We start from the raw sequence: 17,753 nt of genomic DNA, 5'->3' as shown, positions 1-17,753 counted from the left end.
ACTGAGCATCCTTTGGATATATACCCCAAAATGATGTTACTGGGTCTTGAGGAAGGTTGTTTCCTAATTTTCTGAGAAATTGCCACACTGACATCCAAAGTGGTTGTGCCAGCTTGCATTCCCACCAGCAATGAAGAAGTGTTCCCTTTTCCCCAAAACTTCTCCAACATAAGTTGTCATCAGTGTTTTTGATCTTGGCCATTCCTACAGGTGTAAAATGGGATCTCAGAGTTGTTTTGATTTGCATTTTTCTGATGACTGAGGATGTTGAACATTTCCTCAAGTTTCCTTCTTTTAGCCATTTTAGTTTTCTCTGTTGAGAGTTCTCTGTTTAGATCTCTACTCCATTTTTTCTTTCTACTTCATTTGTTCTTTTGATGACCAATTTCTTGAGTTCTTTGTATATTCTGGAGATAAGACCTCTGTGTGATGTAGGGTTAGTGAAGATCTTTTCCCATTCTGTAGGCTGTCATTTTGTCTTGTTGACCATGTCCTTTTGCAACAATTTTAAAGATAGACAAAGAATCTCTAATGATTCCTGAGCATATTTGTATAATAGCCAAACTTTTATTTTATTTCCATATAGTACTTCCTTTTTCTATATAGAGTAGGTTGAAGGCCCATCATATTGCAGAACTACTTCAGAAAATGAATCTGTCTATTGACAGATCTGGGCATATTTGGTTTTAACAGCTATCTTTAATGTATGCCAAGGCAGACATTTTGTCCCCTATGTCAGAGACATACAATTTTTTTTCAAATTCCAGCTTGTTGAGAACAAAGGGTCAGATACTCTCTTCTGTAAGTACTTCCTACTATTAATAGGACGTCATAATAATGGCCCCGGAATGCTGGAATACCAGCAAAAGGCTGGGAGGGGATTCAGGCACTGGAATTTCTTCAGAAGCATCTGCTTATCTGATCCAGCTAAACAGAAATGAAGCAATCACATCAGCTGGACTGGTGCACATCAGCTTTCAGCAAGTCCAGAGCTCACAGCACCTTGGAGCAATTTGTAGTCCACAGTTGATTTCTAGATGGTGTCTGTGATGCAAGCTGAAATCTGCTGAGAGAGGATGAACAGGAGCTTACTCCTAACTGTCTTAACTGCAAACAGACACCTCAACTAGTGAGGTGTATAGATCCTGTTTTGGTCTCGCAGTATGACTCTACTGACCTCCATTGATAATGGAACATGGTTGACTGTTAAATAGCCCCTTGGGCAGGACTGGTGCAGATACTGGACACATGGCTTAGGAAGTAATACGGTCTTACTGACTCAATTCTGACTCAATTATGGTCTTACTGGAAGTTGAGTTCAGGGTTTGGGCAGTAATGAGGATTTCAGTCTGTGACTGTTTTACCTCCTTTACTCTGAGCTGCTCATATTCTTCAGTAATTCTTTTAAAACAAAGAGGTCATTACACCTCCACATGTGAGTTATTTCCTTGCAGTGTGTCCCCGAGAGTCTCTTCCTGGTAAATGTTCTTGTTTACAGAATTCAAAGAATCTCTAATGGGAATAGAAACAGCCCTTTCCCGTCTCTCCTGGGGGCCAAGATAGGAGGCAGAGCCATGAAAACCCAGCAGTCCATTCCACTGGGAAGAGCGCAAGATGACAGAGCTGCATTTGTGTCTGAGGATCTTATAGGCAACATCGCCAGGAGCTGTTCTCCTCTCTGTGGAGAAGGCAAGCGACTCGGGCCCCTTTAAACTCACAGAAACTTCATTTTCTGGAGACTGTGCTGCTGGGAATCTGGACTTTCACACCCAATTGTCTCACGCGGACTTCCTGGTTAGTCTCTTTCCCATAAGAGCAAGATATTGAAACTCAGTGACACTGTATTGGATACAGTAGTGTAAATTGGTCATTGGTCATGGGCTTGTGGGTGGGGACCAGGCATCTGTGGGGCTGGAGATTAGAAGTAGCCAGACCACCTGTATATAAGTCCTCTGTGTATCCATTCCAAAGTTATCCTAAAGTTTTCCCTCACTGCCTGCTCCCACTCTCTTATTCCCTTCATTCTCTAAGTCATTTTCCTTCCTCCCATAATCCATGAAAGGAGAACTTATTCTTTGTTTTGAGTCACATTATCCACAGATATTGGGAACAAACAATACAATGTCCTGAACTCAAAGACCTCAAGTTGCAAACTGCATCTGAGAATGAGCAGTGATGGCCAGGGTTGAAAGGAACTTTTGTCCATCACAGAGACAATCTGAAGTGCTGAGGGGCAGAGTCATGGGAATTTTCCTCTTTGGTTTGTGAGACACAGGGTCTGCTATAACCTCATCTGTCCTTGAACAGCTGTGTGGCCGAGTCTGTCCTTAAAATCCTGATCCTCTGTCTAGCATGGCGGTGCATGCCTTACTCCAGCAGCTGGGAGAGGCAGGTGGATCTCTGTGAGTTTAGGACAGCCTGGGCTATATCGTGTGATCCAGGACAGCCTGACCTACCTAGTGAGATCCTGTCTTGGAAAATTAAGAAAAAATAAGGAAAGTAAAGAAAACAAACAAACAAAAAGAAATGAAATATTCAGACCCTCAGTTTTCTAAGCTCTGGGATAACACCTTCAAGCCACCATCAATGGCTGTGTCTTTTTGTCCAATACAAAGAATTGCCATATAGTCTGATTTCTTTTGGAATTTGCAATCCTACTGTCTTCACCTCTTTAGTGCTGGGATTTCTTGCCTGAACCATGTTCATTGGAAGGGCACTGTCAGTGAAGGCAGAGGGTATTGGTGTAATAAAACATAAATGACTTTACTCAGCATAATGGTGTCAAACGCCATGCCTTGGGAATTGTATTTCAAAGAGGAGAGAGAGAAGTGAAGCAGGAATTTTTAAAGTTTATTAAGTTCCAAATTACCCAAAATTTCTGAACTCTCCATCAATTGCTTCCTTGAGCATTTAAGTACAGCCAGTGGCTTCCTACATTCAGACAGGAGGAGAAATCTCCTTAGGAGACCTGGTGTGTGTCTAGTCATCAGCTCTGTCCTAGGAGGGCTCTGACCTGTGCTGAGTCTCAATAAGCTCAACAAGGTAGACTTTGCCTTCTTCACCTCCCCACTTCAGGACATGTGTGCGAGAAGCAGAAAAGGTAATTGAAGCCAGACTCCTATGTCACACCATCTAAACCTCCACTTCTTCCATGCCCTAATCGGAAACAAACTTCCTGCTCCAAGCCTTAGCTGTTTTCCTATAACACAGTGGTGACAATGTTTCCTTCAGTGAATTGTTATTTTAAGCTATAGATAATAGAGGAATTGGTACAATTTACCCAATAAATGTTTGTTGTTTTTATAATTGTAAAGGTGAGGAAGTCACCCATATAGCCACACTCTAGCTGAGATAATTCTTTCTTAGATGTTTGGGGTTTCAGGTAACACAATAGTAACAGAATGTTTGTCCAAGTTGTTCAGTGTCAAAATTGGTATCCACCCCATTCAAGGTTCTTCATATTGCAACTGGTCAGTGAACAAGAAATTCAGATTGTATCCCTCCTGGGTTACGGGTGGCAGGTGGTCGCACAAGTCAGGCAAGTGTTCCAGGCTGATCTGAGGGTGTATGTGGTCACAGTGTGGGCAGCACAGTACAGGTGGTGGTCCCCCCTCCGTGATGAGAAGCTAGGACTGGACCTCACGATGTGACAGAAGCAGAGCCAAGCACGATTCCAAGAGCACTTGCATGGGGATTTCTGTGCAGATGGAGACGATGTGGAGGAGACAGATGTACACTGAGTCTTATTCGTAACAGGGCAATAGGTTAGGAATGACCTGTTCATCCAACTCACATCACTGGGCTTGGGAGCTCTCTAAAGGGCCCAGACAGATCCAGAGTAATATTTCCCCACCTTCTGCACCAATCCCCACTATAGCAGTCACATGAGGATACTAAGAGGCAGGGAGAGGATGGAGCGGCTGACAAGACTGTAGGTAGAAATGATGAGTTTCTGACCTGGATGATAGCATTCAGCCTTATCAGGTGGCTTAATGGCCGTGTGAGATGATGGGATCAGGGAAATGAAGACTGAGGAGCACTTAAAGTCTCTTTGATATTTCTTCCCTGGCCCAGGGAGAAATCTCTGCATTCTCCTTTGTATTGGTGATTGGCGCTTTCCTCTTTGCCCATTTCAATATGCCATTTTGATAGTGTTTTGCAATCCCTCTTGTGTATCACATGTGGGACATGCATAAGTATATGTGTGGAAATCCTGTTCATAACAGACTTCTGGATAATGCACTCTGTGTTCAGTTGCAGGGAATGTGCATCTGCTGCAACATATATTGAAAGGATCTTTTGAGTTTACCTTTCTCCCATTGGTTCCAGCTGCTCTCATCACCAGAAGCATATTTTATTGTAGTCATTTTGGTAGGTCTGTGTTGTATCACCTTTGGCAGACTGGCTCTGCCTTAATCTACTGCTACTTAAGCCAGCAATTTCAACTCCACAGTTACTGGCTTGGTTCTCTGGCAGCTGCTCAGCTGCTCAGGTGAAGCCCTGGTGGGAATCCTGTTCCTTCATGCACGAGTTCTGCTGCTGCTGCTGTTCTATTCTATTTATAAATAAGACTCGAGATTCAAAGGCTGGGGTGAAAACTTGCTGCATAGAGACATTAAATAACATCGAGCTCACCCTCTCTCCTTGATCTCTGAAAGAAAGCATCTTACCCTTGCCAAACAACAACAACAACAAAACCTCACCATCCTAAATCCCTCACTACTTCTAGTGTGTCTCTCTATCTCTTCCAGGTGTTCTTGATGCTCTAAGATTACTTTTGCCAACTATTTGCTAACTCAGTCTCATGACCCAGAGTTATTTTTGTTTTAATTAACTCAAATGCACAATTTAGGTTCACAGTGTGACCGAATATTCCCCAACTTCCCCTGCACCCACTGTCTAATTCAAAAGGAAATGTTTTAACTTTAACATAAAACTATCAACTAAGGATTACATTCACAATGCCTAGTCCATTTGTTTTTGGTAAATTCAGAGAAACTACTTTACTACCTAGCCTATCCTGATGAGTCCAAATTTTATATTTAATTTGTTTTCTTTTTTTTAATTTTGAAGTTTGTTTATTTTTAATATAAGCTCATATTTATAAAAGCTTATGGTTCACTTAAAATTTAAAAATTATGAGGTGTCTCTTGTTCAAATCAAATGTTTATCAATTTTGATGGTATTCTTAGCTTTTCTTCTCCCATGGAAACAGAGGAAAACACCTTGCCAATCATAATACATGTCCTGGTTTCCATTTTGAGTTCAGTACATCTTTAAAGTATAGCAGCTGATTTAATTCCATAGTTTTTCTACTATCCAATGTTTCTCTGCAGCTGTTGTTCCTTTCTCATTAGCATTTAGAAAATTCAAAAGTAATAAAGCATTCTGAAATCTATTTTCTTGGGGGGGGGGTATTTTTATCCCTTTCTGTTTATTTAACATATCCTTTAGAGTTTGATTTGATCTTTATAACTGCCTGTCCTATAGGATTGTGTCGTATACCTGCAATATAAGTTATATTATAATAAGAAAAAAGTTTCATTTTCCTAGAGACATATACTGGAGCATTGTCTGTCTTTATTTGTGCATGTATACCCATGATGGTCATAACTTCTAGCAAATGTATAATTACTGAATCAGCCTTTTCTGAACCCAAAAGGTTGCCCATTGAAAACCTGAGTAAGTATTAATGATATTGTGTGCATATTTTAATTTTCCACATTCTATAAAATAGAACACATCCATTTGCCAGATTTTATTCCTTTGAGTAGTCATTGGGTTACTTCCTGCGGATAATGGTGTTTGGCTGTGCAAAGAATAAGTAGCACATCTTACAATTTCATTAGCTTGTTGCCGTGTGATAGAAAAATTCTTTTTTAAATCTTTGCTATTGACATGATATTTTTTATGAAATTCTGAGGCCTTCAGCACATTTTCAATCAATATTTGATCAATTTCTGTATTACCTTGTGCTATAGGACCTGGAAGCTCTATATGGGGTCAGATATTGCTATAAATATGGGATGATGCCTATTCCTGATTATATCTTGTACCTAAATATATAATAAATTAATTCTGTATCATCTGGTATATATTCAGCAGTTTCAATATGCAAAACAGCTCTTTCTATACAGTGCAAATCAGTAACTTTGTTGAGATCTTCTTTAAAATTCCCTAGTACCATAAGAATAGCATATAATTATTACTTTTAGATGGAATCATAAGGGTTTTATTCCACTTTACTTAAATTTTTGGATTCGCAACCTGACTTTCCTTATTTATTTACATCAGTATAAAATGTAGGGGGTCCAATTATTGGTGTGTCCCATAAAATGCCAGCAGGAATCCAATTAGCTCTCTTTATAAGTCAAATTCTTTCACTTTTGGGATAGTTGTTGTTAATCTCTCCCAAAAAATTACTACAAACTCTTTGCCATGGCTCACCCTTTTCCAATAATTTGTCAATTTTGTCATTGTTAAAAGGTATTTTAATTTCTTCTGGGTCTATTCCTACTAAGTGGACAAGCCTAAACTTTCCTCAGAAACATTTTCTACATAAGTTTTAATTTTTTGCTCAGTTCATGCGGTAAAAAGATCCATTCAAAGATAGTATCATACCTCTGCATTGAAAGTTCTCTAGGGGAATGTTTGGTGAGTAATATCACCAGAATGCAGTTAAGATTAGGATCCACATAATGCACATGTGTCATGTAATTTCTCTTCAATCAAAGTAAATTATCTCTCAGATTCTGCTGATAATCCCTGAGACTATTTAACTGCTTGTCATCATCTAAGGTTTTCTTTAAATCAATCAGTTTATCAAGTTTAATTCCAAGAGTGGGCCATAAATGGGGAATGTCTCCTAGGAATCTTTGGAAGTCATCAAGAGTTTGCAGTCAATCCCTTCTCATTTGTAACTTTTGACATCGAATTTTTTTTATAAACCTATTATATTGCCTATGTTGGAAGGAGGCTGCTTTGTTGGTTCCTGGCTGCTCAGAAGCTCAGACCTGAAATAATCACACAGAAACTATATTATTTAAATCACTGTTTGGCCCATTAACAATAGATTTTTATTGGCTAACTCTTATATATAAATTTAATCCATCTCCATTAATCTGTGTATTGCCACATGGCAGTGGCTTACTGGGTAAAGTTCTGGTGTCTATCTCCTGTGGGGTTACATGGCTTCTCTCTGACTCCACCATCTTTTCTCCCAGCATACAGCCTAGCTTTCTCTGCCTAGTTCTGTTCTGTCCTGCCATAGGCTCAAAACAGCTCTTTACTAACCACTGTTATTCATAGCATACAGAGGGGGATCCCACATCAAGCCTAAATAATTAATAGAATTAATTTCCTCTTTGTCTTTTTTTCAGGAGCAATTTGTAATCTCCAACAAGGCAAAATTTTCTTTATTTCTTCAAGCTTTCTTTCTAAAGTATCTACTTTGAGTCAGATAACAAAATATCATCCATGCAATGGTCAGCTATAGATTCAGGAAATTGCTTTTGTATCATTTCCAATGGCTGACTTACAAAATATTGGCCCTGTATAAGGCTATTTAACATTTTCTGTGGGCTAATTTTCCATTGATATATTTTAGCAGGCTGAGAATTTTTATAAGTAGGCACTGTGAAGGAAACTTTTACTGTCTTTTTTCGTAAAGGTATAGTGAAGAAACAATCTTTTAAATCAATAATTATAAGAGGCCATCCTTAGTCAATAGAGAAGGCAACAGAATTCTAAATTGTTTAACAGCTTGAAATCTGTGACCTTTCTTCATTTTCCAGATTTCTATTTATCAACAAATACAAATGAATTCCAAGGGCTGGTGATTCTTCACTATGCTGAGCATCTACTTGCTTGTATACCAGCTGTTCTAAAGCCTACAGTTTCCCTATTGTTAAATACCATTGAGAAACTCATACAGTTTGTCTTTAAACTATTTTAAAGTTAGGGCTGTTAGTGCCTTTTAAGTATCAGCAGCTATTGGGCCCTATTTTTCTCCAACCTAAATTTTCAGTGATTGGTCTTTATAAAACCTTCTAATATTTTTCCCAGAAATATATATTAATTTATGGTTTGCTTCTCAGATTGGGGGACTGTTAATCTGAGCAGCCCATTCTTGTAACAAATCATGTGCCCAAAACTTCATTTCTATGTTAGACAAATTTGGTTTTAATATTCCTCTCTGTCCTTCTGGCCCTATACATTTGACTCATTTCATGCTCTGATTTACCTGAAATAAATTTCTGATTCCTAAAAACTGAATATTTACATACTGGAAAGTCCAATTAGGATTCCAAGATTCTGATAAAAATTATTGTTACATCAACAGTTATGTCTACCATACCTTCAATGACAACATTATTTATTAATATTTTCAGTTTTGGTCTTTGTTCCTTTATAGATGTTTGCAAAAATGCTTGCTTTCCAGTTTCTCCTAAACTTTAGGTTTTCTCTTCTTTAGCTGTTCTATTAGCCAGAGCAGTATTGTTTCTTACCATTAGCCATTAGATTCTTTAATTGCTCTGGGAAGGATTCTCCTCTCAGATGGCAGGCAACAACTGAACCAGATTTGGCATACGGGCCAAATTTGGCAGCCTGTGGAGAATCCCCTCACAGAGTTTCCTAATGGCAAAGGATAATCATGACTGTTCCTTGTTGACTTACATTCATTAGCACAATGCCTGTTTTTTCCACACCTTCCACATAATCCAGAAGGGTGGGACATTCTCAATAGATTATTCCTAGAAAAAAACATTGTTTCTAAGAATGCCCCTGTCTACAATACCTTTTAAATTGACCTTGCTTCTCACAATTATAACATTTGACATTTTGATTTTTCCTCAAACCTCTGGAAACCACTTCTCCTATCCATGTATCATCATGTTCATGAGATTGTATCTCAGATCCGTTCCTCCAAAAGTGCTGACCTTGCCTTTAATCTCATTACCTCTAGCCCTACTTTATTGTTCTATGATCCTAGCTTCCTCTCTCCACCATATATTTCATTGTAACTGAAACCTCTTGTAATATTTCTGTAACTAAATATTTCCAGTCTGTGGAATAGTTATGTTCCTTGTTGTTCATGAATTTAATATGTGCTTCACAAAAGATGAATATGTACGATATGAAATGACTGCTTCCTTTCATCTCTTTAAATATAGCATCTCTACTGGATTACATTAACTTCTGCATAGCCCTGTGTCTACCTATCATCTGGTCTTCATTCTTGTATAGTAACTGGAAAAATTAAGGTTGGTTTTGTAATAACCTGAGGCTGCTCCTTTTCAGTTTCATAATGTAATGGGACATTAGGTTCTGCTCTAAATTTCTCTGCTGTGTCTAAGTATTTTTCTTATTTTCATTAGTAGGTCTTTCTAAAGCCTTTATGTTATCAGTGAAATTTTTCTTATTTTCATTGATGACTCTTTCTAAGGTTTATATCTCATCAGCAGTAAGTCTTTCTAAAGTTTGTATCTAATCAATGATAAGTCTTTCTAAGGCTTGTATATTATCAGTCACATTGTATTTGATATGGTTAACAAACCACTTTTAAAGGATAAAATAGTAATTACTAAGATGATTGTAACTACCATCAACATTAAGTCAATCCCAGATAAATCATTTATCCTATCATTTAAAATTTTCACTTTCAAAGCATCCATAATAGAACTATGCATTGTGGGCCCTATCACTCTGCATTATGATATTTCCTCTCCTAAAAAACTTTCCAGGTATCTCACCAAATCTTTTGACTTCTCAGTTTTTCCGTGGTGTCTGTGGTGAACTGAAACCCCTTCTGTAACTTTCAAGCTGTAACCTGTTTTCAGAGTCCTAGCAAGCAGCTGTCCCCTGCTGTGAATGCTCCTGCAGAGAATGCCAGGCAGCAACTGTGGCAGATCTGGCTGTCTTGACTTCTGTGTCTACATGGTTGTGACCCACATTGGGCATCAAACATTGTTTATCCTCAGCACAGTGACTGCACCTCAATCTGCTGCTATTTCAGCTAGCAACCCTGACTCCACAATTACTTTCCTGCATCTCTGGAAGAGGCCTGGACACACATGCCACAGCCTGGTGGGAATTCTCTTCCTGTAGTCACTGGCTCTGCCGCTGCCACTGAAGCTAGCTTTAAATCTCTATGGTTATATTCATAAATAAGATTCAAGGTTCAAAGACTGGGGTGAAAGCCTCATGGTTCAGAGAGGTTGAGTAGCACCTAGCTTACTAACTTCTCTCCTTGCTTGCATCTCTGTAAGGATCATTCTTCTGCTCTGCCAAACAAAAACCTTCATCATGTTAAAAATCCCTCCCTACTACTTCCTGTGCATCTCTCTGTTTCTTCCAGATACCCTCTGATGCTCTATGGTTACTTTACATCAAGTAGTTGATGACTCAATCTCTTGACACAGGGTTAATTTTATGTAATTAACTCAAATACAAACTTGGGGTTTACAGTGTTATCAGCAATTCCCCAACAGGCACGAGGTGGTGGGAGCTGCAGAGATTAGGGTAGTAGGAGTGGGCATTGACATTGTGAGCAATGGTGCTGAGTGCTTTTATGCTCAGTCAGGAATCATTCAGATAGACTTCTTTGTGAATGTCCTAGGTTCTTTTCTCTTATTTTGTTGGGAAGGCTGCTTTCATGTTTATGTACAAGTTTAATTTTTAATTCTTGGCATACACCTTTTTAACTCATTCTCATATGCCATTCTTCTCTCTATGGTAAGTACTTTTCCATAATTTTTTTAAAGAATTTTTTCTTTATCCCCAAAAAGGATAAAGATATTTATATGGCTTGACTTAAAAAAAATCCGGTTGTTTTACACTTAGTAGTTATATCTATGATACGCTTTGAATTGATTTTGTGTGGGTTCAGCAGAAGGTAGGGGTTTAAAGACAGTATTTATCACATGAATAGCAGCTCATCTGCATTTCTTGGAAAGGCTATCAAGTCCCAGGTGCCTTGTAGTGTGAACTTATGTCATCAGTCATAAGGCAATGTGTGCATGGGTCTGTGTCTGCTGTGTTCTGTTACCGTCACCAATTTGTTTACTCTCTCTTTTGCATATATCTGTGTGCACGCATGTCTGTGTGTGTATGGGGGTCAGAGACTAGTATGGGGTTTCCCCTCAGTTTCCCTCCATCATATTCATTGAGGCAGGGTCTCTCAGTTGAACCCAGTCTTCATCATTTCAATTGGTGTCAGTACCTTCTCACTGTGGGGATCCCTGGTATGAGAGAGTAAATGTTCATACAGCATGTAATGTGTTACATGGTGTTTCTAGTAGCTTTGTGAGTCACTTTAGATATTCACAATAATGCCAGACATGAGTGTCATCATCCTCGTTTTATAGATGAAGAGATTGAGGCATGAGGAGGTCACATAACTTGGGAAACTTGGGAAATTTGGGAAGGGTGCACAGAAACTGAGCAGTGTGCTCAGAACCAATACTCCAGCCTTCCTACCTCTGTAGATGCCATCTTGCTGGCCTGCCATCTATCCAGTAACATGTTGTTAAATGTGATTCTCTTACAGGCCCAGTGATTGGGATGATTCCAAGACAGAACCAAAGCTGGGTTTCTGAGTTTATCCTGCTTGGCTTCTCCAGGGACTCTGTGACAAACAACACACTCTTCATTGTGTTCCTTCTCATCTACTTGAGCTCAGTCCTGGGCAATGGGCTCATTATCCTGCTGATCTGCCTGGCCTCACATCTGCACACTCCCATGTACTTCTTCCTCTGTAATCTTGCCCTGTTGGATATGGGCTATGTCACCACCACTATTCCCCAGATGTTGGTGCATCTTCTTGCTAAATCCAAGACCATCTCCTTTGCTGGATGTTGGCTTCAGATGTATATGTTTGGTGCACTGGCAATCACAGAGTGTATCCTTTTTGTGGTCATGGCTTATGACCGGTATGTGGCAATTTGCCACCCATTGAATTATACTGTCATCCTCACCTGGGACTTGTGCATACGGTTGGCAGCTGGAACCTGGGTCTGTGGTTTCTTCTTCTCTCTGATACACACCTTCTTCACCATGAGGCTTCCATACTGTGGCCCTAACATAGTCAACCATTATTTCTGTGAAGGACCCTCAGTACGTAGTTTGGCCTGCATGGACACTCATCTTATTGAAATAGTGGATTTAGTCATGAGTGTCTTCATAAATGTTGTCCCAATCTCCCTCATTGTGGCCTCTTATATTCATATTGCCATGGCTATTCTCAAGATCAAATCCACCCAGGGCCGCTGCAAGGCTTTCTCTACCTGTGCCTCCCACCTGACTGTGGTCACACTCTTCTACGGTCCATGCACTTACATCTACCTAAGGCCCAACTCCAGCTACTCCCCTGAGCATGACAAACAGATCTCACTCTTTTATAATGTCTTTACTGCCTTGCTCAACCCAGTGGTCTACAGCCTGAGGAACAAAGACATCAAGAGAGCATTTCTCAAGATGATGGATATGGTAGGTGGAATGTTGAATCTTAGGTGAACATTGGATAATTGTTCAGTGTTGAAGACAAAGACAGTGTCTTTGTGGTATGTAAACAACATTGAGCATTTGATCCAACATAACTACTTAATAACTGAGGGCAATATTTTTGAAACAAAGATGACAGTCTTAATGAATACATTACAATACAGTTTAACTAAAAACATCTCAGTAATCTTTGTGGTTGTGGTTATAAATAGAAAGACTTGATTATTGCTCACATTTGTTAGTTATAGATTGGGAGTGATCTTGTGTAGCTAAATCCATCCTGAAGGAGGATTCCTGTATCCAGTGCATTCTATAACAGAAGGAAAAGAATCGTAGATAAATCTCATGATGTGTCAGCTTCCCAGGAATGACCAGTGCCTTTGCATATATTCTTTTGCCAATGAAAGCATCATGGTCCAGCCTGACAGCAAGAGGATGGAAATATTTTACTACCACAGAGAAGCAACTTAAGTCATTTGACTGTAGACTGGTATCTATAGTTATAGTACAGAGAAGTGAGTGAGTAACAGGAGGGATGTAGCCTGATGTATACTCACAGATGGCAGCAGCATGCCTGTAAACCATCAGGAAACAAACTGTTAGAGACATTATAATGGAAACATTAGAGGCTGAGGTGCTATATGCTAAGTAGTACATCAAGGCTGCTATTATTAAAATTAAAAACACATCAATGGTGTGTAGAATAGAATTGGTACAGGCCAGAGACTAAACTTCGTATACAAATTCAATGTGGTCTATAGATAAACATGTTGAACTCTGCAGTGTGTGTCACATGATGCAAAATTAGAAATTAAGGACTCTGGATTTCATCACAACATATCCAAGTCCTGCTGTAAGTGGCAGTAGCATCCGAGGGCCTGTATCACCTTCGCCTGCTTTCTGCTGCCTCATTTCCTACACTTTGGTGGTGGGCATCATTTTCCTATCATCTACCCAGTAGCCAATTAGAAAATCCCTCTGTGATTCAGGGTGTGGGTGTTTACACTTTATATATCATGTGATGTTCTGCTGAGCAGTCTGTTTTCTTGTAGGAGTCGAAAAATAATTCTTTGTAAGAATCTTTTGAGTACTTCTCCATCTTCTCTTCTTCACTCTTCTCCTTTTTGTTTCTTTCTTTTTCTTTTTTGGTTTTTCAAGACAAGGTTTCTCTGTAGCTTTTGGAGCCTGTCCTGGAACTGATGATGTAAAGCAGGCTGCCCTTGAACTCACAGTTATAAATCTTGAGGTACAGATTTTCATATAAACTAAATCTAATATATTGGATATTCTGCTTTGCTTTCTTTCCCTTGTCACTTTGCCAGGTGGGTCAACTGACACCAGATATAGCAAAAGCTTTTAAATATGCCTGGGTCTCATGAAGTAAGAGCCATGATTTAACTCTAGAGCTGTAACTTAACATCTGCTCTGCAATCTACGGTATGGTTTGTGAGCCGGGCAAGGTGCTGGAGACAGGAACATACACACACAGAGACAGAGACATGGATTATCCTTGAATTTCCCAAGAATACCAACTTTATTGTGCACCAGGGAGGCTTATATAGTGTCTTCCCTGACCAACCACCATGTCCTAGCTTTCGGGATTTCAGCTGCAAACCCACCAGAAACCACTCCCCTGTTTCATGATCAGAGCAGCTGCAAACATAGGAAAAAGCAAGGTGTTTACAGGAAATTCAGGGTCTGGGGGTCTATAGTCCCCAACATAGAGCCAGCTTTCTTTAACATTATCTACACCAGAAAGACACCTGACGTCCCGCTAACCAGAATCCAGTGACTAGCGAGCTCAGAGAAAAATTCTGAGCCCTGGTCATAAAGCAGCCTTGTGACTGTTGAACAGATAGAGCAAAAACATCTTACCTATTTGTGTCTCAGCGTCATGGTTGTAACCAAACTTAAGGGACACACCAGAAAATACAGACAAACTTCCCAATGAAACAGGGGAAACAACTTTTGTAATAAGCAGACAGGCAAAACTTTCCAACACGACAAGCAATGCAGCAAAATATATGGACACACCAGAAAGTACAGATAAAAGTTTCCAATAAAGCAAACAAAACTTTCCATGGGAAATAAACAAAATTTTTCAAACAGAACCAGAACCAGAACCAGATGGGCATCCAACATTTTGCTGTTTGCCTTGCATGAGAGAATGCTGGTGTCCGACTGAACCCCCTAAACATTCCACATAATGATCCCATAAAATAGAACTGGATTATAACCACAAGGATGAAAGATTTATGGCAGCAGAAACCTGGCAGGTCTGCCAGTGGGTGGGAGACTGTGGCGGGTGTGAGACAGGCAGATATGCATTGCAGAGTGAGCTTGGGTACAGAGTTTATTTAATGGGTATTGAGAAGGCTATAAGGGTAAGGGGATTATGGATGGAAGAGAGAAATGTATCTCTATGTCTATATCTATCTATCTAGAGAGAGAGAGAGAGAGTTGAGGGTAGGAAGGAAGGGAGATAATCTTCAGAAGAAGGAAGGACAGAAAAAGAGAGAGGAGAGGAAGAGCCAGATCAGTGGAAAGGGGGAGATTGGGGGTGGGCAGAACTTACTCTTAAAGGGACAGAGTACCCAGAGGACAGGGAAGGCCAGCAGAATTATAACATTCTCATCTTTCTCTTATAATAAAAAGGCAAGGAGTTAGGCATAGCAGGTTAAGGGGGTTAGGGCATCGAGTACTGAAGACTACTTCCTGCTGATCTGTGAATGTCAGAGTCTTGGGAAACCCTGAGAAAGCTGGGTTCTGGTCATGTCCTGGGGTATCTGGTTGCTTCAATCCTGTCCAGGATTTGTGGTGTGAAACAGTTTGGTGCCTTTTGGACCTGGCAGGGTATTGGCAGAGCAGAGAACATGGTTAAGTATATAAAGAAAAAAATTTTCTTTGGGTTTTGGTAACTGAGGAGGAGTGTATCAGAAGTAGGAAATTGAGAGAGGGGAGTATCTGACTTCTTTAAGGTGAATCTTTCAATTCGACTCCATGGAACTCATAAGAATTCTTTAAAATTTTGTAAAAATTTTTTTTGTAAAAAATAAGTTTTAGACACATACATTGTATAAACAACAACATATTTATGCCAAAAAGACTGTGATAGATGTTTTTGCACGATGAAAAGTATCTTTAGAAAATGACCAAAGAGAATTTATAGTGTTGACTTTGCAGTATGGTACTCTTTAAGAGTTAGTTTAATAGCTTATTAGCAATTTTTTGAAAATGTCACAACTACGAATGGCAGCACAATGAGGGAGAAAAATTGATAACTTGTGTTTGTCCTCAGATCTTTATAACTTGTAGGTACACACATTAATAACTTGTATTTATATGTCTTAAAACATGTTTTATTTAAAACGTGGTTAAAAGTTACACTGAGGAGTGAATAGCTACATGGCAGGACACCCCACTCTCTAGGACCTCCACAGTGTGACAAAACCCCAGACCCCTCCTACAACCCTCTTGGCTTTTCTAGCAAGGCAGCAGGAGGGTTTCTTGCAGGTAGGCTCCCCCATTATCCAACCCCATCCTCCCGACCCTCCAACTTACATCCCTACCCCAGCCCCAAACTCACCTATTCTCCTGCAACCTCGGTGGAACTCTGAAACACAGCTTGCTTCAATACTGAGGGGATTTAAGAAGTGAGTGAGCAGCCATGTGGTGGGACACCTCACTCTCTAGGACCTCCACAGTGGGACAAAAACCCAGGCCTCTCCTCCAACTCCCTTGGCTTTTCTAACTAGCCAGCAGGAAAGTTCCCTGCAAATAGGCTCCCCCAGTTACCCAGCCCTATCCACCATACCCTGCAAACTACTATCACCATTCCACCTCCAAACTTGCCTATCCTCCTGTGACCTCTGCAGAACTCTGAAACACAGCTTGCTATGATACCAAAAAAGTAAGAACTTGCTACAATACTGAGGGAACCAAGAGTTTACTATAATACTCAGGGGACCAAGAGCTGGCTACAACACTGTAGGGACCAAGAGAGAGGAGCAAGAGAGTGAACCAGGAGAGAAGACCAATGGAGCAGGCTTAGAGAGACCTCAGAGGCTTCTTGAGACAGACATTGACAGTACATAACAGACCAAGAGAAGCTCCCAAACATTCAGACAGCCACTGCAAGGATTGGACCAAAATACAAAGACATTGCCGGCCGCATTTGAAGGAAGAGATGGGTAGGTGCCAATGCAAGAAATCATGCAAAAACCTAAAAAGCAACATGGTAACAGCAGAACCATGAGCTGATCCTGAAACACAGTCAATATTAAAAGTTACTTAAAACTATAATTAAAGCTATTGTGTTGAGATTAAAGACAGTGTGGCTGGGAACGCAGCTCAGATACACAGCACCTGACTAGATAATATATGTGAGGCATAGAATTTGATTCATAGCATTGAAAATGACCCCTGAAATAACAACAATGCATGTTCAAGTCTCTTCAAATCCACATTTTACTGCAGTCTGGAGCTAAAAGCTACTACCTACTACACTGGATTCATTTGGCGAAAGATGTAGAACAATGTGCAGGCTTGGACCCTTTTGGTGACACATGTCATGACTGTCATGACATTGACATGGAATGGTGTATTTATACCACAACTCTCCAAACGGGATAGTTGATGCTTCAGCCCCTGGCCTGGCCCCTGCAGTGCTGTTGCTAAGCATCAGTTGCACCCAACAGACTACCTCTTCTCATTCAGGCCATTGACCCACTTAATAACTCAGAAGAGACAGTACAGTCCAGATAAACATTCACCTTCCCTTGGACAGATCTTGAAAATGAGGTTCAGAGACATGAAGTGACCTTCCTGAGAACAGGTCACAACAACAGCCACTCTGTCCTTTAGTGACAGAAGAGCTAACCAGATCCTGTCAATCATGATCCTAACTCACTGCTTCATAGATAAATACAGAGTGACCACAGAGAGAGGAGGAAATTGGCAAAGGTCACACAGCTGACAATGGCACAGCCAGCACCAGAACTTCACCATGTCTCTTGGGTGGAGGCTGGCTCTGCCATGTATGTCACATGCTTAATCATCTAAGCTCATAGCTGAACCTCAACTCTAACCAAGTTCTCTGCTGATGCTGATAGCTGCTCCTGACCTATAGGTCAAGGGACCTTCCCAGAGGTCAGCCAGATGTATACAGAAAAATCTACAGTTTCCCTTTGACTCAGGTGGGCTCCTAGGACTCAAAGAGAATATGGTGAGGTTTGAATCAGGGGAAGCAAGCA

At 40.2% G+C, this 17,753-nt stretch overlaps 2 protein-coding genes across 2 annotated transcripts in view; one reads left to right on the top strand and one right to left on the bottom strand.

Moving 5' to 3' along the window:
- Window positions 1-17,753, bottom strand: part of LOC101999158 (olfactory receptor 2A12-like) — a 77,996-nt gene that overhangs the window by 15,366 nt on the left and 44,877 nt on the right. The window lies entirely within an intron of this gene.
- LOC101980796 (olfactory receptor 2A12-like) lies at window positions 11,563-12,509 on the top strand. Its single transcript, XM_005353424.2, is given in 2 exon segments — window positions 11,563-12,478; window positions 12,481-12,509. Coding segments are annotated over 2 exon segments (945 nt in total).

The sequence above is a fragment of the Microtus ochrogaster genome, chromosome 10 (assembly GCF_000317375.1).
Source record: "Microtus ochrogaster isolate Prairie Vole_2 chromosome 10, MicOch1.0, whole genome shotgun sequence".
Taxonomy (NCBI): domain Eukaryota; kingdom Metazoa; phylum Chordata; class Mammalia; order Rodentia; family Cricetidae; genus Microtus; species Microtus ochrogaster.
This window is presented reverse-complemented; position numbering and strand designations above follow the sequence as displayed.